At 35.2% G+C, this 25,588-nt stretch overlaps 1 protein-coding gene across 1 annotated transcript in view; it reads right to left on the reverse strand.

Annotated features, from left to right (window-relative positions):
* The window catches only part of LOC148940500 (proton-coupled amino acid transporter 1-like), a 35,505-nt gene that overhangs the window by 8,536 nt on the left and 1,381 nt on the right, over positions 1–25,588 (reverse strand). The window contains exons 2-3 of the mRNA XM_089105003.1: positions 12,819–12,935; positions 7,651–7,801 (exon numbers count right to left, since the gene is read on the reverse strand). Coding sequence (XP_088961129.1) covers positions 7,651–7,801; positions 12,819–12,935 — 268 coding nt within the window. The remainder of the gene's footprint in view (positions 1–7,650; positions 7,802–12,818; positions 12,936–25,588) is intronic.

Consider the following 25,588-nt stretch of genomic DNA (forward strand, 5'->3'; position numbering starts at 1 on the left):
CATTTTGAGAATTTACTAAACCGAGATAAAGTTGCAGGAAAAGATATAGAGGAAAATGAAAAGGTTTTTGTGATACCTTGGATGTGAAGGAAGATTTTTTTTGTGAGGAAGAATTAGCGACAGTACTAAAAGAATAAAAAAAAAAATAAGGCTCCAGGTGCTGATAGGGTGGTAAATGAGTTTCTTCAATATGGCGGCTCTGAGGTTAGAAATAAGTTACTGAAGATTATGAATATGATTTTTGAAAAAGGGGAAGTACCTAATGATTTTAGGAAAACCTTAATTAAGCAACTTTCTAAGAAAGGTGATAAAAGTGAGTGTGGTAATTATCAAGGCATTAGTCTGGTCTCTGTAGGTAGCAAATTACTTAGTAGTATGATACTTTTTAGACTGAGAGATGCCGTAGACAAAGTTTTAAGAGAAGAACAGTGCGGTTTTAGAAAAGGTAGAGGATGCGTCGACCAAATTTTCACTCTTAGGTTAATAATTTAGAAGTGCATGAGCTTTCAAAGACCTTTGGTCCTCAGTTTTATAGATTATGAGCAAGCGTTCGATTATGTTGATAGAAGAGCTTTAGGAAAGGTTTTATTCTTGTATGTTATACCAGACAAATACATACGTATTCGTTTGATCAAATAGCTTTCGTAGCAAACAAAACTGAACGCTAAATTATGCTATTTTTACAATCATTTAAGAAAAAAAATCACTTATTTAATACACTAACAAAATATGGTACGAAGGAATTATGTAAATCTGTTCGTTCGGCACTTGCGGGATTGTAGTCTCTTCTGATGCCCTGGTGAGTTTGGGGGTTGGTGTGATTGGAGGAAGAATTCAGCAGTGTTTCTCGTTTAAGATAAGTGATTTCCCGAATTTCATTATCAAATCGTGTCTTCGGGCGAACAAAGTGGGCAAGCTCATATCCACAAGGGCATGCTCGTAACTGTCATCCCTGGCTTCAAAAAATATTTTATTTGCATATTTTTAAACTTCTTCTAGATCCTCTGACATGTAGGCAGTGTTATGTGCTTGGGGACCCCATAAAGGACAACAATATTCAAGGATTGTCCTGATACGTGTCGTGTAAGCCAGGAAGAGCTTACGATCTGAGAAACCCAGCCTTCATATACTCATTAAATTTTGGATTGAATAGCGTCCTTTGCGTACGATATTGCCTACGTGTAATTTAAGTGAGCAATCAATTGTAAAAGTTATGCCTAGTTTTGTCGTGGACGAAACAATTTGGAAGTGAATATCTGATATTGTAATATCTTGTTTGAGTAGGTTGAAACGTGGAACTTTCTAATTCTACTCGTTCAGTTGCAGGCTGTAATATTTACACTGGTTAACAAAGTCCGAAAGAATTGTTCGTTCAAACCACTGCTTTGCTACTGCGTTTTCTACTATGTATTTGAGAAGCGAAGACAAGTCAACGAACTTGAAACGTTCCTCAAATTCTGCACGGATTTCATTGATGACAGCAAGGAATAAAAGGGCAGCTAGTTTCGTTCCTCGGGGACAGCCACAAGTAAGTTCGGTCCACCCAGAGTGGATATCATCGGCAAATAACGGATATACCGATTGCCGTCGCCCTCGTAGAAAATCTCTCACTAATAGCAGCAAGTTTTTTCCAGCCCCCATCTCTTTTAGATTTGTCAATGCAATGAGGTGCTCTATAAGGTCGAATGTTTTCCTGTAGTCTGCCAAAAGTAGATCGATAAGATTGTTCGGGCTGTCCAGCCACTCAACTATCAAATGGCACATCTGCACTAGGTATATTACCGTGCTACTGCCTCGTATACAGCCATATTGGTAAGTGTCTATTGAGGGGGCAATCTGCTGTAATTGGGCACGGTGGATAAAACCCTCGGCCACTTTAGCCAAGTTGGGAGTTATAGATATATGTCTCAGCTGATCGCAGGACTGGGGTGCCTTTACTTTTGAAAGCACCCGTACATTGGCAGCTTTCCGCAATTTTGGGAACGAATGTTCTGAGAAAAACTGATTTATGATTGATGCCATAGGTTTGGCTAGAAAAGGTGAATACTCTTTCAGTAGCTTCACAGGGAGTTCCCTTGGGTGTGTGGTACAGCCGTTAGGTAGCCGTTTAATGTCATGGAAGACCGATATTTCGGACACTTCTACAATATCATCGGCACTACGATTGTTGATGATATTTTTCATCTGTTCGTCACTTATGATGGTGCAAAAAGTGCAAATTTGTGTAAAAAACTTGTTAACATCCGAGGCTGTGGTCAGACTCTCATGTATGTTGCTGATCCATACTTCCGTCCCTTTCTGTTTTCCAGTAAGCCTTTTTACTGCGTCATGTCATTTGTTGGAGTCTTACTAGAGGATTGGTGCTAATTTCTCCTATATACATCTTTTCCTAGATCCACAGTGGACTGAAATGACTTTTTTTCTCAACTCGTTCCCCGCTGATGCTTCTCCCATGACATGGAGATCGCATCGTTTTTTGATCATTATTTTGAGCTCTAGTTTAGCCCCTGCTTATCTGTTTCACAAACAAAGCACATGTTGAAAGGAAATAATTTACCGTGTTTTTGTTGCAGAGTCAAATATAGTGTCTCGACCTTTTCATCGATGTCAGTTATAGCACAGATTGCAGCAAAATCGAAGTTCGCAATCCATCTGCCAAAGGCTTGGATGGAGCTTTCACTCAGTGACACACTCTGGATGGAGCTTTCACTCAGACACACGCACAGTGACGACAAACACACAGTAGTATTATACACACAGTAGTACACACAAATAGTATGGTATGTATAGCCTCAACGGCGCAACATTAAAGTGATTAGTGCTATGTACGAGAATAACACTGCTGCGGTAAAGGTAGGAAATGAGGCTAGCAGCTGGTTTTGTATTAAATCAGGAGTTAAGCAGGGTTGTGTTCTATCCCCTTTTATATGGATTATTTTAGATAGTTTCGGAGACCACACTGCCTTTCCATGACGATAAGATAAAAGTTCAAAATAGGGATAAAATCTTTTTTAATAGACAGTGTATAGAAATTCACAAAAAATACCAGATATTTCGGTCACTGTATATGTGACCGAAATATCTGGTATTTTTTGTGAATTTCTATACACTGTCTATTAAAAAGGATTTTATCCCTATTTTGAACTTTTATTTTATCGTCATGGATTATTTTGATGGATTATTCTTAAGGAGCACAGGAAAGGCAATGGGAAACCACGGAATCAAATGGGGAAGAAAAATTCTCTTGGACTTAGATTATACTGATGATTTAAGCATCCTAGAGGAAAGTGTGAGCAAAATGAATGCACTTTTAGAGGTTTTGCGAATTCAGGGTGCTAGAATAGGTTTGAAAATTAATGTTAAGAAGACTAAGTCACTAAGGCTAGGAATAAATGAAGATGAAAAGGTGACGTAGGGTAATGAAAAGATTGATCAGGTGGGCAGCTTCACTTACCTTAGTAGTATTATTAGTAAAGATGGTGCGAGCAGTGAAGATGTTAAAAGTAGAATAGCCAAGACTCAGGATGTTTTTTCACAATTAAAAAGTTTTGCAAAATAGGAAGATAAGGCTGCAAACCAAGATTAGAATATTAGAAGCTACAGTGATGATAGTAGTCAAATATGGCTCTGAAGCATGGGCGCTTCGAAAAGCGGATGCAGATTTGCTAGATGTTTTCCAGAGAAATTGCTTGAAGATTGTTCTGGGTACCCGGCCTACTGACCGTATTTCAAGCAATAGGCTGTACAAAAAATGTGGTTCAATACCGCTGTCTAGGGCTATAATGAAAGAAAGGTTGAGGTGGCTAGGGCACGTTGTGCGGATGAAGGATGACAGATTGTCAAAGATTTTTCTTTTCGGCAAACCGTCTAGGGCTAACGTAAAGCAGGTCGTCCTCGTCTGGGGGGGGGGGGGAGGATGCCATAAAGAAATATCTAAGAGAATTGAGAACTTCCTGTGAGGGTATAAAGAGGAAGGCTTTGAAAAGATTGGGATGGAGGAGGAGTGTGCATAGCTGTGCTGGTCTCAGGCGGATTGGTGCTGCGGTGAGTTGTTAGTAGTATTAGTAGTAGTAATTTCTGATCTTTTTTCAAATTGTGCCCGGGCCTATCGAAGATATGATAGGGCTACCGCCCCCGTAAACCGCAATTGCTGAATGTTAAATAGTATGTATCAATACTTGTAAATTGCTTCATAGCGTTTGGTAGCGCAAAAAATTGCCTTCGGATTAACCTAATTTCTCTGGCACTTAGTTGTTTTGTGTTGTAATAGTTATTAAAGCCATCGAATGCATTTGGAAAAAAATGAATGGTAGATGATCAGTGGCGCCGATTCACAAAAATATACGGCGGGGCAGGGATTGAAGGGGGGAGGAATGACCAGTTAGCTATGATAAAATAGAAAATTGCTATGAAATAGAAATAAGAAGGTATTTTCAAAGTCTAGGGGGAGGACAATTCCCTCCCCCCCTAATTAGCGCCCTTGCAGAAGATTAGCTAAGACGAATTTGAAACTGAGTCTAATTCGAGAATCATAGTTGCAAAAGTTTTTTCCGTTGAGCAAATTTTCTCAGTCTCGTAACTTTTGTTACGTGACTTTAAACTTAACGGATATTGCGTCTTAGGGACTATCACAAAAAATCAATACTTCTAATGCATATTTTGTAATCAAACTTTTTTTCTTTTCTAAAGTTGTGATTACTGTAAGCATATGTCACTCTTAACTTACAGTTACAGCTCGTTGCCACATAACTGTTCAATATACAAAACAAAATATATATTTTTAACTTAAAAAAATATATTTTTTAACTCAATATTTTAAATTAAACGTCGATAAAAAAAAGCTCCTCGTAACAACAGCTTCCCCCTGATGATAAATTCCCTGGCGACACTCAAGGTGCCGCTCCACCTCTCAAGAAGAAAATATTATTCTGCAATAACAAGGGATCTATCACCCCGCAGCACCTATATTCAGACTTCATCGAAATGAACATAGATTAGAGATTAATGAATACCCCCCCCCCCGCCCTAGACCTTTTCCTACATTTATTTGAATGCTTATGGAGAGTCATCAAATTTGGATGAAAAAATCCAACCCTTGGGGTATCAGGCACCCTCCCTCAAACCTACGCACTGACCCACCTGTCATCCTCCATTCCTCCTCCCACCTGGCTCCTCCTCCTCCTCCATACGAAATTATGCACCACTGTACACAATTTTATCAAACATCAAGCCGAAAAACAATAAACAACATAAAACAGCAAAAATACAATAAAGCCAAAAAATATTAACCGTTTATGTTAATTGGACTACTTGACCCTTAATAAGAATGCGTCACCATACAGCATTACTACTTCTGCAACTGGGAAGCTCAATACAAAGTTTTTAAGTAGTTTTAATTCGATTGGCTATTTCAAAATTTTCAATTGAAAGCAAATTTACCCTCTTTGGGTCGAAATTATAGTTCAGTGCCACAAAAATGGCAGAACGCCAGTCTGCTGTGGCACAATGTTTTTGACTGATTGAAAAGGGCACTAAAAGTTTTTATTTCTATTCAAACGATCCGTCTCTCACTTTCTAGAACCATTAAGTTAATACTACGTATAATCTCCCTCCTCTATAAAAATATAAAATTCTACATTATAGATGGGTGTATGTAGATGGTGCATGGTGTGTGTGTGGGGAGCGTGACACCTCTACAATAGGCTTCGCTGATGTGCTGTACTTAAATGTGTAATTTTCATTAAGATCACTTGACTCTTTTGGGGGGGTTCCCCCTTTTTCGAAAATCAGGCAAATTTTACCAGGCTCGTAACTTTTAATGTAATAGTTTAAACTTGATGAATTTTAATTGGAATCACCAATAAAAAAGAGATTCGTTTGATGTAAATATTTTTGTCAAAAAAATACTGACAAAACAATCCAGACAAAATTAAGGGCTATTATATAGAAGGTATACACAGTAATACTAATAGTCATATTGCATTACTTCCCATAAGTTATTGGGAGAAGGTAGAAGGTACGTGGGTAGTTTGTGGGGGAGTGGGTGTGCACAAACCATCAAGAAGTGAATTTTTAGGGATAGCATTCCCAAAGTCTCATGTGAGGTCCTTTTAATCAATGTGGAGAGATAGTTCAACCTCTTGGAGCAATGCATTTGGAATAAGCATGTAATTTGGATGCTATGGGGAAAATAGTCCCTATTAATTGTAGGAACTTCTTGGTGGGAAGTAAAAATCACTCTTACATGATTAGGCAGCTGGTAGCTGGGGGGACTCCTCAAGACACGAAGCACTTTGAAAATCAAAGTGCATTTTAGGTTAGTTATTATACAAATCTATTTATAAGGAGTTTATGTACAATATTAAAGGATGCTGAAAGATCAGGTAGCCCTTTGGCTATTGGCGCGTATGACATTAGTAATACTTTCGGATCTCTAATTCATTCTCAGGCTATGCTTGAGCTACTAAAAAGGGGGGTATCTGTTGATGTAATTCGACCTCTTTATTGTATGTATAGACACCTCCGAGTACGTTTTAAGATTGGATCCTCGCTTCCTCCTTCAGAACTCCGTGTGAATATTGGAAATTAAACAGGGACCATTACCTCTCCTACTATTTATAATAACGTGACCCCAAGAGCCCAAGGGGATTTATCGCCTTGCTGTATACTGTACAGTGTTAGTGTGTCTGCTTTATGTATTGCGGATGACGCTCTTAACCTAAGTAGGGCTGTGTCTAGTTTAGAAAAAAGTTTTAGGGAGATTGCTAAGAATTATAATGAGATTGGTCTTTCTATAAATGCGGCTAAGTCTCAAGTGCTAATATTTAATTTTAACTGTCGTAAAACCCCTGATAGAGTAAATCTGGGTGGTTCTGATGTTGTACCACTGCAAGAGCTTGTTTACCTTGGTTTGCCTATTGGTACATCCCTGAAGTCAACTCGGAAATCACTTATTGCCCGAACCGAACGTAAGATCCGTAATACGTATACTGGTGCAGTTGGATCACAGCTGAATCTTGGTAACCGCCACCTTACGAAAGTATATAATGCTGTTTCTCTCCCTAATGTTCTATACCTGGTTCCTTTATGGGACATTTTTAACCAATCAGATAAAATAGAAATCAGAAGGGCCTATTTGAAATATTTAAGGCTCCTCCTTGAACTAGGAATGGTAGACTGCGGGAGAGATACAGCTTGTCGGATCCTCTTGATGATCCAGATAAGCTTTTTTTTTTCCAAGCTTACGGGTTATCTGTCGAACCACCCTTGGAAGGATTTTTATTTTAATGCTAGTTTCCATTTTTTCTTTCTTTTATTTATTTTTTTTTTTGCTGGGTTAATATTATTTTTTTTTATACTGTATTATTTATTTCTATGATACATTTAAAAACGTTTACCACCCCTGGAGTGGCTTACTTTTCTATATTGTTTGGTTTATTGAGTTTTAATTTGCACGTATTTGCTCCTGTTTTGTATGTGTTTTTTTTTAATTTTCTTTCTTTTTGTTATACTCCATCGTCATGCTTTGTATTTTGATGGGTTATAAAATAAATTAATTAATTAATACAGATAAGATGTTTGTTTATTAATTATTCTTTATTATTTTGTTGTAGTTGTACTAGCTCAGTGATTGTTGTTCATTAAACTTACCAGCATGTGCATACAGTGGGTGGTTATTAACCCTAGAATTGGCAGGGCTACAGTTCCAAGGACTAAACCTGCATTTTTCAGAGCATCGGGCATTGCTAAAATTCCTGTCCCAATGTTTCCTTTAAGTAGGTGAATCAATGTATCCAAATTCCTAGAAAAAACATTATATTACTAATACTACTGTTAACAACTCATTAGAGCATTAAGCCACCTGAGGCCAAAACAACATTGCTGCCACTGCATGCTTCTCTTACACCCCAATATATTGAAAGGTTCGCTCTTTATTCTTTCCCTGAAGTTCCAATTCCCTCTGAATCGTCTCTTATGACCCCATTACCACCCACCCCCTTCGATGGCATCATCTTTATCGTTTTGCCCCAGATGGATCGCCAAAATATGCGATTTTTTGCAGAATCTCATCCTTAAAGGATGGTCCAACCAGCTTGGCCGTTCTTTCATAGTAGTCCCAGAAAAGGGGTCAAACCACAATTGTTGAAAAGCTTATTATTTAACAAAGCACCGAAAACTTGTCAATTTATATAATAATATTATATAGTTATATAATAAAATAATTATATTATATAATAATATTTAAAATTATTAAACTTATAATTTTTTATATACATATATATATATATATCCGTATATATATATATACATATATATATATATATATATATATATCCGTATATATATATATACATATATATATATATATATATATATATATATATATATATATATATATATATATATATATATATATATATATATATATATATATAAATATATGTATATATATAAATATATATATATATATAAAATATATATATATATATATATATAGCATTATAATAGCACTGATTCCTGACTTTATCGTTCAGCATTCGAAAATGCCACCTGTCAACGCTTTTGAAAAGAATCCTCTCTTGAAGATCGAGAAGGTGAAGCTCCGTTGGATAAACAGATAGGCTTCTTTCAGTGACACGAAATGCAAAAGGAAGTTTTCCAACTCTAGAAGTCACAAGAATAAGTGTAAGGAAACACGAGCAAAACTAAATAATTTAGGCTAATAGGCAAGACTGTATCCAGGATTTTTTTGAGGGTTGGGGTCATTTTTTCAGGGGAGGGGGGTGTACAAAAAACTTTTGAAAACGCACCAATATGTCAAAAAGCGTATTTTTGTTACTTTTTTTACGAGTCGAACAAAAAATTGAGGGGGGGGGGGGGGAGGGGAAAGAAGCACCTAAAATTTAAACAATTTTTCAAGAAAAGAATCTCCCTTGCATATCTTCTTTGACCTTTTGAAACACCTATGTTTCAACGCCATGCTTGGCCACTTACATATATATAAATATTTGACATTATGTAGACGTAATTATAAAGCCATGCCTGGAAACCTGGGGCTTTGATTCAAACCTGATAAATCGAAATTTATAAATTGAGATAAATACTTGAGAACATATCTTGAGATAAATTCCAAAGCTGGAGGAATTCCTGAGATTATGACAGAACAATAGAACTCTTTGTCTGCAGGTTTATGATGGATTTCATTCATGTATTTGTATTTGATATAAAGTGCCGTCGTCTATTGTTTGTCATGGCTCTTGTTGGTTTTGGTACAAACGACTTATTATTATTTTTGTTATTGTAGCCATGAAACTTACATTGGCTTGCGCTGTGTGGCGCCCCTAGTGGCTTTTTGTTACGAATTTTTAGTAGCAGTAGTATTTTAATACATCTGCCAGATGTGTTATTGTCACCGAGAAGTAAACAATCTGTAAGTATTACTAACGTTTGAACAAAAATAACATATAAACACTTTCTAAAGTAACATTTTTCTATAAATTAAGAAAAAGGTTGAGCCCTTTAATTTTCCCCTATTTTCACAATTTGGTCATTGAATGATGTTGACAGTCTGTTGCATTCCAAATAGTGGGTCCTTCCTTTTTGAAAAACTTAGGAATTACAACAATGACTTAGAATATCCAAAATTTATTTCTTTCAAAACTTGATAAATTCTTCCATTAGATTAATCTATATTATTACTTTTCTCTTAAGAGCGTGTTTTACATGCGATGCCAGGAAAATCGTTAATTGATTTCGTGGCATTATAAGACAAAAAAAGCACCATTCACGACTGAAACGAAAAGTTTTATTTTCAAAGCTTATCTCAGGCTACTAGGCTAACTCCCTGTGACAAAGTGGCAGTTTTCGGGGGAGGGGCGGGTTGCACTTACCCCGGGCACAGAAATTTTAGGGGCACACAATTTCAAGTAAATAATCTAACAGTTATAATCATTTTGTAATTTATGAAATTTAATTTTTACTAAAATAAAGTAGAGGGCGAGTTAATAATGGAAGTAATTATTAAATTATTGATTAATTAATAAATTAAACAATAATTAAATTAAGATAATAATTAAAAAATAAATTATCAAATAATTAATCAAATAAAAATAAACAAAACAAATTAAAAATAATTAACAATAATCATAATTAAAATAAGATAATAAAAACTAAAAAACAAATTATTAATTAATTAATAAACTGAAAACAGCATTGTTAATAAATGAAAATTCTGCTAAATTGGTCTGAAAGTTCTTAGGGGGTAGGAGGGGGGTAATTAAAATTTTGCCCCGGCGCAAGAAAGACCAGAACCACCACTGCCGTGACACCAAGGTTAGATAGAATACACAACTAGACTTAGAACCTTCACTCAAATATAAAAAATTGCTCAGACTCGAGCCCAACTCCCAAACCATCTGCCAGATGATGGCAGTGGAAAAACATCAGCAATCGGTAAGACTAGGGTCCGTGGTCTTCTGCATGTCTATATGCCACCCTGCCTAGAATGCAGGAGGCTCTAGGTTCAAGTCTTATAGGTAGCAGATTTTTTAAACTTAATTTCCAAAATTACCATGAGAATTTATTATTCTGAGCCGCCTGCCTAGAATGCAGCAGGCTCTGGGTTCAAGTCTTATAGGTAGCAGATTTTTTAAATTTAATTTCCAAAATTACCATGAGAATTTATTATTCTGAGCCGCCTTCCTAGAATGCAGGGGGCTCTGGGTTCAAGTCTTATAGGTAGCAGATTTTTTAAATTTAATTTCCAAAATTACCATGAGAATTTATTATTCTGAGCCGCATACTTCATATACCTATGCAGCATGCATAAGAATGGGAGTTAAGAGTCTAATCTGTAGTTATTTATAGCAATACATCATGCTATGAATTTGTTTAACTTTTTTTCTATCAAGGAGTTTTGGATCATTATTTCTTTTGTTTTTGCTGAGGATGGCAATTAGCTATGTTTCCAAAGCATGCTGAAAAGCTCAATGTTTTAAGAGACTTATTGAGTGTTTTTTGCCAAAAGGTGATATCAGAGTTGTCGAGGCAAAAAATTGTTCTATATTTGTCTATTACTAGTCTTTTTGCGGATTAATAGTATATTTGTCTATTTCTATCCTTTGCGAATGACACAGCTATAACGATTGCTAGAAAGTCTTTGAGTGAGCTTGTTTCAAAAGCAAATAAAGTGCTACATAGCCTGCATGTTTTTACTAGTCTTAGTTGCTTAGCAGTGGACGCGAGTAAAACTAATTATATGATTTTTAGTCGTACTGGAGTTATTGATAATGTTTTCGGTTTAGTTAATTTTAATTGTACGGAGATTAAGTAGATATTTAATACAAGGTATCTTCGTTTTCAGATTGGTTGTAATTTAAATTGGAAAAAAACATAGTGAAATGGTATCGGTGAAAGTTGAGCGGAATTTAGGGCTGATTCATAGATTTAAACATGTTTTAAACAACCCCTGCCTTTTTAAACAACCTGTTTCAGTTTTGAAAATTTTATATAAGTAAGTAACACTGGGTTTATTTAAAAAATAAAGTATACATTATCGATTCCCTGAAGCAGGCATGTGCGGAAGAAAACCCTCCTAATAAATCAATAAACCAAAAAAAAAACAAGAAAAAAAAAATCATAATTAGAGCTTAACTGACCGGACCCGAAAACCACCGAACATCCAAACAGCACCTAACAAAATTATAATATTTAGAATTATATTCACTATTCATCCTTATAATTCACTTATTCATCCTTACATTGTATACAGTTGTTCTATGTGGGCTAGTAATTTTACTGTAAATTTTAAACAGATACAAATTGTGCAGAATAAAGCACCGCGCCTGCTCGGTGATTTTGAAAAATGTCAATGTACAATGGATTGTTATCGCCATTTTAATATTTTAAATATTGGGACAGTTGATAGATTATCAGACCGGTATTTTCGTGTATCAGTGTTTAAATAAACTAGCACCTAATTACTTTTGTCATGTTTTATCATCGAATTCTGCGTACCATTCTTACGATACAAGGAATTCCACGGACCTAGTACATGAGAGACGACACACTGCTAGGTCTAGTTTTGTATTTAGGCATGAGGGTGTTCTTCGGTTTAGAATAGTCTTCCGGAAAGCACTGGGATCTTTTAAAAATATGATAAAGAATTTCTTGATGAGTACGGATAGGTGAGTGGGGGGGGGGGGGGGGCTGTCTTCTGTAAGTATTGGTTCGCGGTTCCCATGAGGTTTATTTTTAACTTTTTATTCATTTATAAAATTGCATTTTTTCTTCTTTTTTTTGTTTTTTTCTTCAATATATATATATATGCGTGAGTAAAATATTGAGTCCTGCCACAAACAAATCTGTATAGATTTTCACGTGCTAGGTCCGTTTGTTATGATTTTTTTTGTGAATATTGGTCTTTAATCAAAAATGAATTTCTCTCTCTCTCTCTCTCTCTCTCTCTTATTCTATTTTTTCCGTTGCAGAAATAGATTTTCTACTGTGTTGCAAAAACAAAGGAGAAAGATTTCATAGAAAGATTTCAAGCCTAATATATTATAAAGCCTTATATAATATATTATATAATATAATATATAGCCTAATAAAGTTCGATCATTGCCTCTAATTTTTGTAATTTTTGGATTTTATTTCTCTAAGAAGTTATAATTGAGTTTTCAAGGCAAAAATTTAGTTTTATGATTTCTAAACTTGCTAAACATCATCTTAAAATCCTCACCCTTTTTGACAACCCTATTTTTAGACGTGAAAAGATGTTTTGTACAGTTGCAAGACAGCAAGGGTAAATAAATACTCACGAAGTGGGATGAGTAGGCTTGTGAGGATCTAGTAGAAGGCATGATTCATCTGAAGAGTTAGAACTTTGTCCTGAATTTGATTCGTGCTTTTTCATGTCTAGAGCTGATTCTCTTAACCTGGAAATACAAACCATCAGTAAAAAAAGGCAATATTTTTTAAATAAGCAGTATTCAAAGAGAGTGGGATTGAGAATAAGAGTTGAAAACACAGCGGTCGCAGTTAAAATTTATACAAGCATATGACACTTGTACAAGGCTATTGGGCCGAACCACGGCCCATAGTAACCAAAAATTTTAAAACAATTTTTGAAAAAAAAGCTGTAACTATGATTTCGTTTAATCTTAATGGAAAAAATTTATTCTGAAAACAAATTCATAAGAATTAAAAAAAAGAAGCCTGAAAACCCTCGAAAACGGTATCGGACCGAAATGAAAACTGCACAATTAAAATCGCCACTGTACACACAGGTAAGTTACGGCCCCCAGGCTTGAAGAACAAAGAAAATCACTTTTTTGCATGGGTAGTACAGATGTTTCTCTTTTTTACTTTACTTTTTTTTTCTTCGCCGCTAGCGGGGCACTGGAACAACATGGAGAGCTGTTTAAGGGCTCATTTGATAGGAAGGTCCAATATCCATGGCCGACAACAATTACTAACAAAAGATAATAATGTGATAAATGCAAATTTTGACCCAAAAAAATATATCCTCATATACAAGATATTAGAACACACATATCTTTTGACAAGGGATTACGTAATGCACTTGTCTTTCAAAAAGTTGAATTTCTGGGGTCTGATGTCTAATTTAAGAGATGCCAGACTCACTGTGGTTCGTTCTTTACTAGATTCCAACTGTGTGTGATATATATTAACAAAGCTTAAGAGATAAGATGCAAAGATTAAAAGCTTTCGGAATAAGGAATTTCCGAAAGCCTATATGAAACTAGAAAAAAATATTTATGCTTATTTAATAGCTTAAAATACCTAATTGTGCGTTATTTCCCATACCAGTGCATTATTATTCAGAGAAATTAGTGCGCAAAGTATCATATTAGTATTTCACGAAAGGGCAATTAATTGCCCTTGAAAGATTAATTTTGATAACTTATGGCGTTCAACGGGCACTTACGATTATTGAATTGCGTTCAATAGTGCTTATTGAAACCTACTTAATTAACGGTTTTACTATTAGACGTCAGAACTCAATAAGCTGCAATTTGTTTTATTCTAGACAGAAAACTAGAACCAAGGCCCTTTTACGATTGCTGCTCTTTAAAGCAAGTTCAACCATGAGGTACAACACAACCGAAAAAGCCATCGGTTTTTAAATCTTTTTGTAACATAGAAGGCTACATAAAGAAAATAAATCGTGAAATCTTAACATATTACAAGTAGGATTCCTGGTCATATTTCATCATAACTAAAGAGCACTCAGGGCTATAAAAATTAATCAACAATAGTGTAACAGCAATAGTGTTGTGTCACAACAATAGTGTAGCTTTCAGATTCCTAAGGTTCCCTTCAGCTCATCAGTAACGTCCATATTAGTACCACTGATTCAGACCTGAAGGCGATCAGAGAACTGATAGTCTTCAAAACAACCTCATTCAACTCAAATTGCAGCATATTCCCAAGAGCAAAATACAGCGAGGCAGCAGACAAACTGGCCGTTTCCATAAACTTGCAGAAAGTCATTAGTAGCAACTGGGACAGTTGAAACAGGCCCTAAACTTTCCTGAATCAACAGATTATTCATGTTCAAATTTTGACAGACGAAAACCGTTTTCAAATTTAACAGATCAGTTTTGCGTGTTTATTTTCAAAATGAAAAGTGGCAACACTGACGAAAATGTGGTATTGCTCTAAAAATGGCATAGCTTTGAAACGACCAAGTGAAAAGTAGCAGTGTTCTGGTATGAATAGGCCAAGATTAAAACTTAAATAATCCAACTAACACTAGATAATTTCGGAGACCACCCTGCCTTTCCATGACGATAAATAAAAGTTCAAATAGGGATAAAATCCTTTTAATAGACAGTTTTTCACAAACAGTGATACAATTTCACAATCATACTAGATATTTCGGTCACATATGCAGTGATCGGCATCAGCAATTAAAAACAGAACAATTAAAACAGTTATACCATGCAAAAACAGCAATAGAAAATAAAAAAAACATGAATCGTATTTTTCATTTAATTTCACAAAGAATCCCAGCCCCCTCCGTAAATTAGTTTTGTAGCCTCTGTATATGAAGAAGAACTTCATTTGTCTTCAGCAATAGAAATTTGATTCAGAAAATGAAAAAAATATGGTTATACCATGCAAAAACAGCAACAGAAAATAAAAATAAAAACATGATTCATATATTTAGTTTTTCCTTTCATAAATATGAAGTAGATAATTTCGGAGACCACACTGCCTTTCCATGACGATAAATAAAAGTTAAAATAGGGTTAAATCCTTTTAATAGACAGTGTTACACAAACAGTGATAAAATTTCACATAAAATACTAAACATTTTTGGTCAAATCATCACCATCAATAAGACTTTTATAAGGATTTTATCCCTATTTGAACTTTTATTTACCAACCAACCCTAGTCCAGCTCTTCAGAGAAATACGTAGAAGAAAAGCTCTTCCAAAATCAATAAGTTCCGTCTCCTATATTTTCTCCAAAGGAGGACGATATTCTTTTTATAGAATAAAGAACAACTCTCAGATACTCAGTCTAGTATCAGAGACTAACTTCTATCCAAGTGGTTTGCACACTAGACTTGAAATCCTTTGTCTGTGAGGACGTGGGTTCGAGTCCTGGTGTGGCTGGTTATTGGATTTCGAACAGGGGTCAGTGGCGTGACTCTGTAAACAGACCAAGATTCGAATCGGCAGTAAATGTGTACCTGATGGAATTTTGGGCAGGTAAACAGTAAGGGTGTGCAAAAGCGCAGGAATGACTGGCCCCCAGCCCCACATTGCACTTCCCGGTTGAAGGGCCATGAAACGGAGATTAGCATTGTCGATAGGGACTGTAAAGTCCAGTGCCTTATTCTTTACCTTTAACCTTTTTACCTCCGATACTCAAGAAAGAGAATTTTACTTGGAATTAACGAGCTGATCCATATTTGTTATAACCATTTGTTACCATTGTAACCATTTCTGTATGTTGTAACCATTTGATTCTTTTTCTGTTGAGTTTGCAACAGTTTTTTTTTCTCCGGTTTTATGGAAGATGCTGGAGTTTAGGGTCCCAACTATTGTTAATATCCTTTGTATGTATCTATGATGTTTTCACAGCAACAGCGAGATCAACTAAAGGTTTAATGCCACGGATTTATTAGTAAATATAGATTTATATTATCATTATATTTATTGTATTCAAAGTTAATTGACCTTTTACTCTTTCAACCTTTTGATTTTCATGTTTTTGTTCTGGTAAAAGTGTTCTGTATGTATTTTTCTTCTTTATTTACTCAATTTCTTGCGTTATATAGTTGGTGAGCAATAAACATTTATAAGTATTATAACTGTACAAGCAGGTAGGCATAAAAACAATTAGTTGCTACGGTTCATCTGAAGCCCATCCCTGTAGGGAAACACAGCAGTATCCGTGACTGTGTGGTTAGCAAGCCAGCTGACCAACAACATTGATGTTTGGAAAGGTATGAAACAAGACTCTGTGCTTAGCCCAGCTCTTTCCAATAACCAAGTTTATAAAAATAACAGTTTAAATATCAACATAAACAAATTGGCGTAGTTTTCAACTAAGCACACTTGCTGAAAATAGCACCATGGAATTCAGCCTGACCTTCGTTTTTTTTCCAAGAGGTGATCATATGAACCTATTAATGGTAAATACTAGCTCATTCAAAGAAAAATTCATATATCTAGAGCTGTTTTCAAGTAACTAAAGACATGTACAGCAGAAAATTGCCAATTTCTGCCATTCTGTGCAGCAACCAAACACACTGGTCTGAATAGGACTAAAATACAGTTTCAAACAATTGCTATCGCAAGTCATGAATTCCAATTTCAGGATTAATAAATAAAAATAAAAAAAAATAAAAAAAAAGCTTAAAAAACAACAATAAACTTTAAAACTGGCAAAAGGCCAAGCATAAAATAAAAGGTTCAGGGAGCATAAAATAAAGGTTCTATAGCTAAATGCATAAAGAAATATTTAACTTTTTTGACTTGTTATTGTTTAGTAGTCATTAAGAGAGTGGTTTGAATAATTAAATGACTGTGCTAAAACATTACACAGTAAAGTCATTCAATTCGTCACCCAATTTAGTTTAACCTTTTAACAGCATAGTGGACAAAGCCATGCCTGGAAACTTCCAGGACTGAGGTTCAATCTCACCTGTTACAAGGAATGAATAGATAAATTAAAAAATATCAATAATTTTTAGCCATCCTAGCTGAGTGGTTGGCTCACTAGGATTGAGATCTCTTGTTCATGTGGACAGGGTTCAAGTCTTGGTGTTGCTGGTTATTTGATTTGGATCAGTTCTAATCCCAAGTTAACAGGTTCAATTCTTTCAGCGGTCAAATTTTTCATTGACTTTTTTTTTTATTTCGAGCCGTCCTAGCCGAACGTCTAGCATGCTAGACTAGAAATGCTTTGTCAGTGAGTACAGGGGTTCGATCCCTTGTGTCACTCGTTATTTGGTTTGGAACGGGGGTCAGTGGTGTGGCTCTGTAAACTCAGCCAGAGTCGACCCAGCTCTAAATGGGTACCTGGAGAAATCTGGAGGAGCTGAACAGGAAGGGTGTGCGAAAGCCTAGAATGGCTGGCCCCCAACGGCTGCACTTCCTGGCCGAAGGGCCATAAAACAGAGATCAGCACTGCTAGTAGTGTCTTTAAAAATCCAGTGCTGTATTCCTTTTTTCAATCTAATTGGCATGTACAGAAAAAAATATGTTGCTCTGCAATTGGTATCTGCCTATATGAGGAGTTAAACCACCTAAAGAAGGTGCAAAGGAATATCCAGAAAATCTTTTGACCTCAAGAAGGGGTAATCCCTCCGTTAACCACTACTGTTAGTACCTCCCTATCCTAAAATCTTAGAACTACCGTTTATACACAGTTAATATATACTGAACTAGCTTAGAACTACCGTTTATACACAGTAAATATATAATGATGTACTTATTAATTAGCAACTAAAATATAAAAATATCAACTAGTTTGAACTTACTTCAGATCCACTAAGCTGCCGTAAAAAGAAAGAAAAGTCAGGTCAGCTCAGGTCAGTAAAAAGAAAGAAAAGTCAGCCAAATCTGGTGTTTTGTTGACCGCTATTCTTCTTAATTGTAAAAAAAAAAAAAAAAAACTCACAATGTAGCCAAAAAAAGTACTTGAAAAAAATAAATAAAAATTCAAAACATTTGGCTCTGATGTGCCTGCAGACACAGAAGCTCCCATTATCAATCTAAGTGCTTTGCCCTGGCATTTTAGTAGCTGAACAATTTTAGCCAAATATAGCATACTTTTGTGTTCATGCCCTTCCTTCCAAAAATTGATTTTTGGCTGAAATGGTCCTAGTTCAATTTGCTTCAGCTTTTTGGAGTCTGAAAGTTTTCCTTCCCTGAGCCCAAGATTATGCTTGACACTTATGATTCCAGCTTGCTGTGAATGTTTGGCTTTGGCTTCTACTCCTTTTGTTTCTTTCATTTCTGAGAAATGAATTTCTCTGACTGACTAATAAGTCAAGTTGTATATTTGCTGATTGATAATCCTATGTCTAGGGCTTCTACTGCAGCATCTTATTTGTCAGTGACAGAATTCAACTTAACTTCATGCATCAGTTTTTTTGCTACCTTGGTATAGCCAATAAAACAAGAAAGGAAAGCAAATATGTTGTTGATTTCTATTGTTTCTTTGTGATCAGTTTCTAAACAGTGAACTTTGTCCAGTGCTTTTTTTTCTTCTACCAGATTCCACACTGTCAGATCTGAAAGGACCTTCAATTTTTTAAAGTGCATCTTCTTCTATTGACACTCCAGTATTTGTCAAGGATGGATCAGGACAAACTTCCTCAAGAAATGTCTGAACTATTAGTTTGATTATACCACAGTCATTTGTCTGTATTTATTTCATGTATTTGGAAAAAAATAAAAAGCTGGGAACAAATTTGAAAACTTTTATAATGAAAAATTTCCAAAACCTATTCAACTTGAAAGGTAATTTCAAAACTATATTCTTCTTGTTTCTTTCAGGTAATTTAGTATGCTTTAATTCAGTTCAGTTCCATTTTAAAGTGGACCACAAAAGAAACAGAGTAAGGAGCCCAAAAGTAGAAAGCAAGCTAAAACACATAGAGATCAGGGCATAATAATACTACTATGCAATATATATATTTAAATTTAGTCTAATATCTATAAAACTTGTGACGCTCTAATACTCCAGCCTTGTATGGAAGACCCTTTACCAGGACTGTCATGTAACTTACAAAAAAAATTAAATTAGGTAAAAAAATACAAAAAGCTTGCATATTAAAAGGACATGTTCACTGCCCTTCAAAATAACTCATCTTTTTATCATATATAATTAAAAATCAATGGTAATTTTTTAAAATTATGTCTAATCTTATCAACATTTTGTTGTTTATTAATCACAAATTATTGAGTGTTTCAATGAATTTTTTCAGTCAAATTTTCTTTTAATGCTGCAAAGAAGCAAAATTTTCAAATCTAGTATTAAAATTGTTTCTTTCCCTTGCAGTTTCCTTCATTCATACCCTTGGTTTTATGATTTGCTATATGAGGGTTTTGAGAATAAGAGAAGAGGTCTAGTTTTAAATAAGTTTAGTATAAACTTGTCATTCCTTGGAAACATGTATCAGGAAAATTTTTCAGCTGCTTCTGATATTTTGGAAAGAAAGAACAATATTTCCCAACAAGTTCTTTCTCAGTAGAGCCACTAGAATTGACTTGGCTTACTGACACATTGCAAAATATCAAGTTTTGCAACTTTTCAAGGCTCCACTAAACAAGTTGTCAAGGGGCCAATTGGTTGCTGTCAACTTCATGCAGATGAAGCAGTAAAATGTGTTGCCCTTTGCCTGTTGGAAGTATTGTATGACATAGTATTAGACCCCAAAAAATTGTAGGGCTCTGCTCAAAGTTTTGTAGGGCTCTGCTCAACAAATTGTTTTCTAGGCAGTCAATTGGTTTCTGTTGTCTTTGCAAACATGAAGTAGTAAGTTTTGTTGGGCTTCACTGGATGAAATGCCTTCTAAAAGCTTCACTTCATGCCAAAAGATAGTGATTTTTGCTGGGCTTTGCCTGACAAAAGTCATTTGTGAGGATCTTTAGGGGGAAAGTCCCCTCCATCCTCCCTTCCCCTAGATCTGTCATTGTAAAGACCAGCATATAAAGTGCTTAAGGAAAGTTTTGGCATTAGATTTGGAAGTTGTCATTGGTGCAAGAGCCTGAGTAGAATGTCTATGAAAACGCCATAGGCTAGCTTGTCACTCAAGGAGGGAGGGGAGGGATAGGTAGATGCATGCTAAAACGTCACTAATGACCATCTTTTTAATGGTAGAAAAACAATGACATTTTCTCCAATGACAGATAAAAACAATATTTTGTTTAATCAAAAATAAAAATGACATCAAGAAAGAACAATGACAGTTTATCTGATGACAAGACAAAATGATGACAAGAAAAACAATGACAGTTTGTCCAGATGGCAGAAAAAACAATATTTTGTTTAATGACAAATAAAATTACATCAAGAAAGAACAATGACAGTTTATCTAATGACAAGAAAAACAATGACAGTTTGTCCAAATGGCAGAAAAAAACAATATTCTGTTTAATGACAACTAAAACTGACATCAAGAAAGAACAATGACAGTTTATCTGATGACAAGACAAAATGATGACAAGAAAAATAATGACAGTTTGTCCAAATGGCAGAAAAAAACAATATTTTGTTACATGACAAATAAAAATGACATCAAGAAAGAACAATGACAGTTTATCTGATGACAAGACAAAATGATGACAAGAAAAACAATAAGTTATAGCCCTATGAAAGTCTTGATAATTACACAAAAACCTATAGCAAAAAGAAAAAAAAAATAATGACAAAGCAATTTCATTATAAATTGTCTGGATACAGTAAAAACACTTTTGCTATATATATATTTGTACATTGGGGGGAATAAGGATAAAGTAGGGTGATATAGTTTTAGGAACAGTATAAGTATTTTAAAATTTTAAAAAGAAGTTTCTAAAATTTTATACTGTTTCCTTCTGGGGAGACCAACCACTAAACTAGAACCAACACAACTTCTTGCCAAGATGTTAAAATGCCCTACAAATATACCTTCACCCAATCAATTTTCTTACCCCAAATTCAACTAATTGCATTGATTTGTTGAACAAGGATAATTATAGCTTTATTGAACATGATTTGAACACCATAAATGAATTTCTGTAACAAAAGTAAAAAAAAAATCTTACAATCCCATGGAACTTTTGGAACTAACCAAAAATATCATTAGGCTAGCTTATACTAATAATCAAATGTTGCAAAAATATAAAATAGATTGCAATGAGCTTGCTAAATGTTAGGTTAATGCCATATTATAGATTTTGCAGTGCTTGGACAGGTGATAGTGATTACTTTTGGGTAATTGTGCAGAGTAGGAACCAAGACCCCCTAATGGTCCCATATATAGTCCTAGGCAGTATACAAAACTAACATAAAATCAAAGTAGTGCCTATAGATTCTTTACTTTATGCTCCTTTTGGACATAATAGTTTTTAACTTTGCAATGCATGACAAGCAACTCGCCCCCCCCCCCACTGATGGACCTGTATATAGCTTAGCAATAATAGCACATTGATTTGTTGTTGTTTACATTGTTTGATCCAATATAAAACAAGTTATGCCATGGAGACTCAAATGCATCCAATTTAGCCAGAGTGATTGTGTTACATACTGGATTAAAAAGGTTATTTTAAATGGGTTCAAAGCATGAATAATAATGCAAAGAATCATGATAATCTTAATAGGCTATAAATATGATGAATGTTACACAGCAAAAATTTCATGGTTTTAATGGCTACTAATGCAGAGGCTGCCCTCCTGGGAAGGAAACATTAAAAGACTGTGAAACAACATTGTTTGGCATCTAAGCAATCTAAGGATTTCTTCTTGTAGAGCTCTGGAATGATGACTAGTTGTATTCAGGTTCACTGGTGACCAGGTGCTGTTGCATCTTTGGTAGCATCCCAATTGAGTTTACACTCTCTGGAGGCATGACTCAGCATCTAGCCATCATTTAAAAACATCAACAGATTCAGCAGAAACTGTTTCATTAGATAATTTTTTTTTCCAATTATTGACAATATGTGATGAGAAGAATTGAGTACAGACTCTAAAAATTGCAGACTGCTTGACAAGTTTCAGATGATGCCCTCTAGTTCTTGATTTGGTACCAACAGTAAGGAATAATGCTGGGAGAATATTAGCCTTCAATAACTTAAAGGTTAAAATGATATCCCCTCTATTTTCTTGTAAGCAAGTATTGGGAGATTCAGCTTTGATAGTCTTGCAGGGTAGGAAAGCTCTTGCATGCCATGTATCACTTCAGTGGAATGTCTCTGCACATCTTCAAGAACTTTTATGTCTTTTTTAAAATATGGAGAGGCAAGAGACATTCAAACTTCAAGCTTAGGATGTACAAGTCCCTTTTAAAGAAGACTGATGAATTTAGGGGAACAAGAGGAAATAGTATGCTTAATCAATCCCAATGTCAAACCTGCCCCAGCAACAGACCTCCAAGTGACACCAAGTGTAACATCAATAGTGACACCAAGATCTTGCTCATTATTTACAGGGGAGATTGGGTGACTTAAGAAAAAATAAGAGTGGCAAGGATTCAGTTTGCCAAAGTGAATGGTATGGCACTTGGCAACATTGAATTCAAGAAGGCAGGCCTCAGCCCATTGACCCAGCAGTTGAAGATTATTTTGTAGCAGGGAATGATCTTCCAGGACAAAGCTGGTCCAAGAAGTTTCAGGTCATCTGCATAAAGAGTTGATTTACTGCTGATAATGGAAGGAGCATCACTGATGAAGATATTAAATAGTGTAGGACCCAAGACACTTCCCTGAGGAACTTCACTCAGAATGCATATTGAGGAAGAAAGAATACTATTACCAGAGTTGTCAAATAACTGAACACATTGATTACACAAATAAAGAAAATCAAGGATCCAGAGCAGGGATTTCTTTTCAAGCTTTACTGCATGTAATTTAATTGCAAGTTGATTGTGACACACTTTATCAAAAGCTTTAGAGAAGTCAAGCCAAATCCTGTCAACAGGCACCCCAATATCAAGCAACTTGGTGATGTGATGATACGATTTGAGGAGATTGGTCTCAACAGATCTTCCAGAACAAAAGCCAGGTTGTGAACTGTGCAAAACATTGCTTGCTTCAATGTGCTTAACAACTGCAGAGTTGATTATTCTTTCAAAAACCTTAACAACTGCTGATGCCATGCTGATGAGTCAATAATTTTTGGCAAGGTCCTTTCCACCTTTTTTTAACAAATAGGAATGATATGTGCAGTTTTCCAGTTCTGGGGTAATCTAGGAAGATTTAATGATAATTTTAACAGCAGGGAAAGAGGTTGACACAAAACTGTACAACATTTGTGTAGGATATGTGAGTGAATGCTATCTGGGCCAGCAGATTTATTCAGTTTGAGGAATGTGAGTTCCTTTAGAACCAAAGTATCTGTAATCAGAATTGGTTCCATATTATGTGATACATCATATAAAGGAGGTGTAGGATATACAATACTTGAGTTGGACAAAAAAAAAACAGAAAAGAAACATTGGTTAAAACTTCAACTTAGTTCAGGATCAACAACTGATTTACTATTGTGCAGGATATCTGGGATTGTCTATCTGCTGCTACATTTATGAGTGGCATAATGCCAGAAAGATTTAGGGTTATCCTTAACTTCCTCAGCCAGTTTTTCCTCAAACCTTCTCTTCAACTCCTTTATTTGGTTTGTTGTTTAATTACAAAAGGATTTGAAGACTAGATAATTTTCTGTGGTCTTATTTTTTCTATGGTGATTTCATGCTCTGTGTTTTCAGTTGATTAGCTTACTTAATTTAGTGGTTAAAAATGGTAAGCTTTTTTGCCTGTTTTACCTGAAAAATTCTGGTGCATGACTTTCAACATTTTGATTTTCTGTTTTTATATTTGACCCACTCTTTTCAATATCATCAGTATTAAGTGTTTTCCAGTTGATTTTGGCAAGCTTATCAGATATAATTTTATAGCTTGCATATTTTTGTTACTTAAAGAAAGGTTGTTTGGTATGTAGACATAGTTCTGAAACAGTTATTACATAGTCACTATTACCAACAGGTGCGGTTACTGCAATCTTAATAAGTAGGTCAGGGCTGCTGAGTATAACTAGATTAAGCATCTTAGAGACTTTACCTTCCCTGTAACAAGTTGGTTGCAAGATTGTTTGACAGAGGCAATTATCAGAGAGGTCAGACAAACGAGGAGAATCTCTATTACAAAAACAAGATTCATCAGTCCATTGGATTTCAGGAAGGTTAAAGTCCCCCATAAGGACAAGATCATAGCTGGCAAATTTGGACATCACATGAGACAAAATAGCAGCCAAATTAGATTCAGAGTCCAAAACACAGAGCCACTGGGGCTACTATAAACAATATCCACTAAAATTGAAATTATTTGATTGTGTATTTTAATCTACACAGACTCAATTCCATCAGTATTCAGAGAATTGAATTGAATGAGACAACATTTAGTCCATCTCTAATATAAAGGCACACCCCTCTGTGGCAAAGTGGGGAATTCAGATAGAAAATAATTGGTAACCATTAATATTGATTTCATCAGGAGTTAAGACTGACAAGGTATATTTGGTGAAATTCATGTAATTGCTGCAATGTCCACTCCTTCAGATTTCATACAAAAGGAAAGTTCAGAAAGCTTATTAGGGAGGCGATCAACATTGGAGCTAAGGAACCACATTCCCTGAGAGGTAGGAATCTGAGAGGATGCAGGAACTAAAGGACTGGTGAGGTTGTTGGATAATGCACTATGAAACAAAAAAACAAGAAACATTAGGTAGCAAAGTTGTTGCTGAAGAAACAGGAGAAATGTCAGCATTAGACAGGGAAATATTATTATGTTCACTACTAAGCAATTGAGAGACAGAATTGGGTGATGCAAGTCCATAAACACTTAAACAATTAATAGAGTTAGAAGGAGGTACATACATTAGTGGAACATTGGAGTGATTAGGGGGATCACTCATACTGGCAAGCTTTTTGGTAAATTTTTTGTTGTTCATATTATTGATTTATGAATAAAGTAAATATACCACTCAATGCCTTTTTTAATGCTCTTTCCAAAAATAATAATCATTTTTGTTGGAAATGAATTTTACCCTACCCTGATATAGCCTATACCATATCCAGGGTTTATTTTTCCACATTAGGGGGGGGGAGTTTAAACTTACATTTTATTTACATCAGAAATAAAATTTCTTCCCCCCCCCCCTAATGTGCAAATGTATACCCTGAATTGGTATATATAGCCTAGTGGTGGGGGTAAAATTCATTTTGGTAAATATTTACCAAATCATATTATTAAGTTAGGAATAAAGTGAATACACCATTCAATGCCTTTTTTATGCTGATTACAAATATAGCAATCATTTCTATTGGAAATTAATTTCAGCCCCCCCCCC

The sequence above is a fragment of the Artemia sp. Qi Xiang Cuo genome, chromosome 19 (assembly GCF_049724085.1).
Source record: "Artemia sp. Qi Xiang Cuo chromosome 19, ASM4972408v1, whole genome shotgun sequence".
Taxonomy (NCBI): domain Eukaryota; kingdom Metazoa; phylum Arthropoda; class Branchiopoda; order Anostraca; family Artemiidae; genus Artemia; species Artemia sp. Qi Xiang Cuo.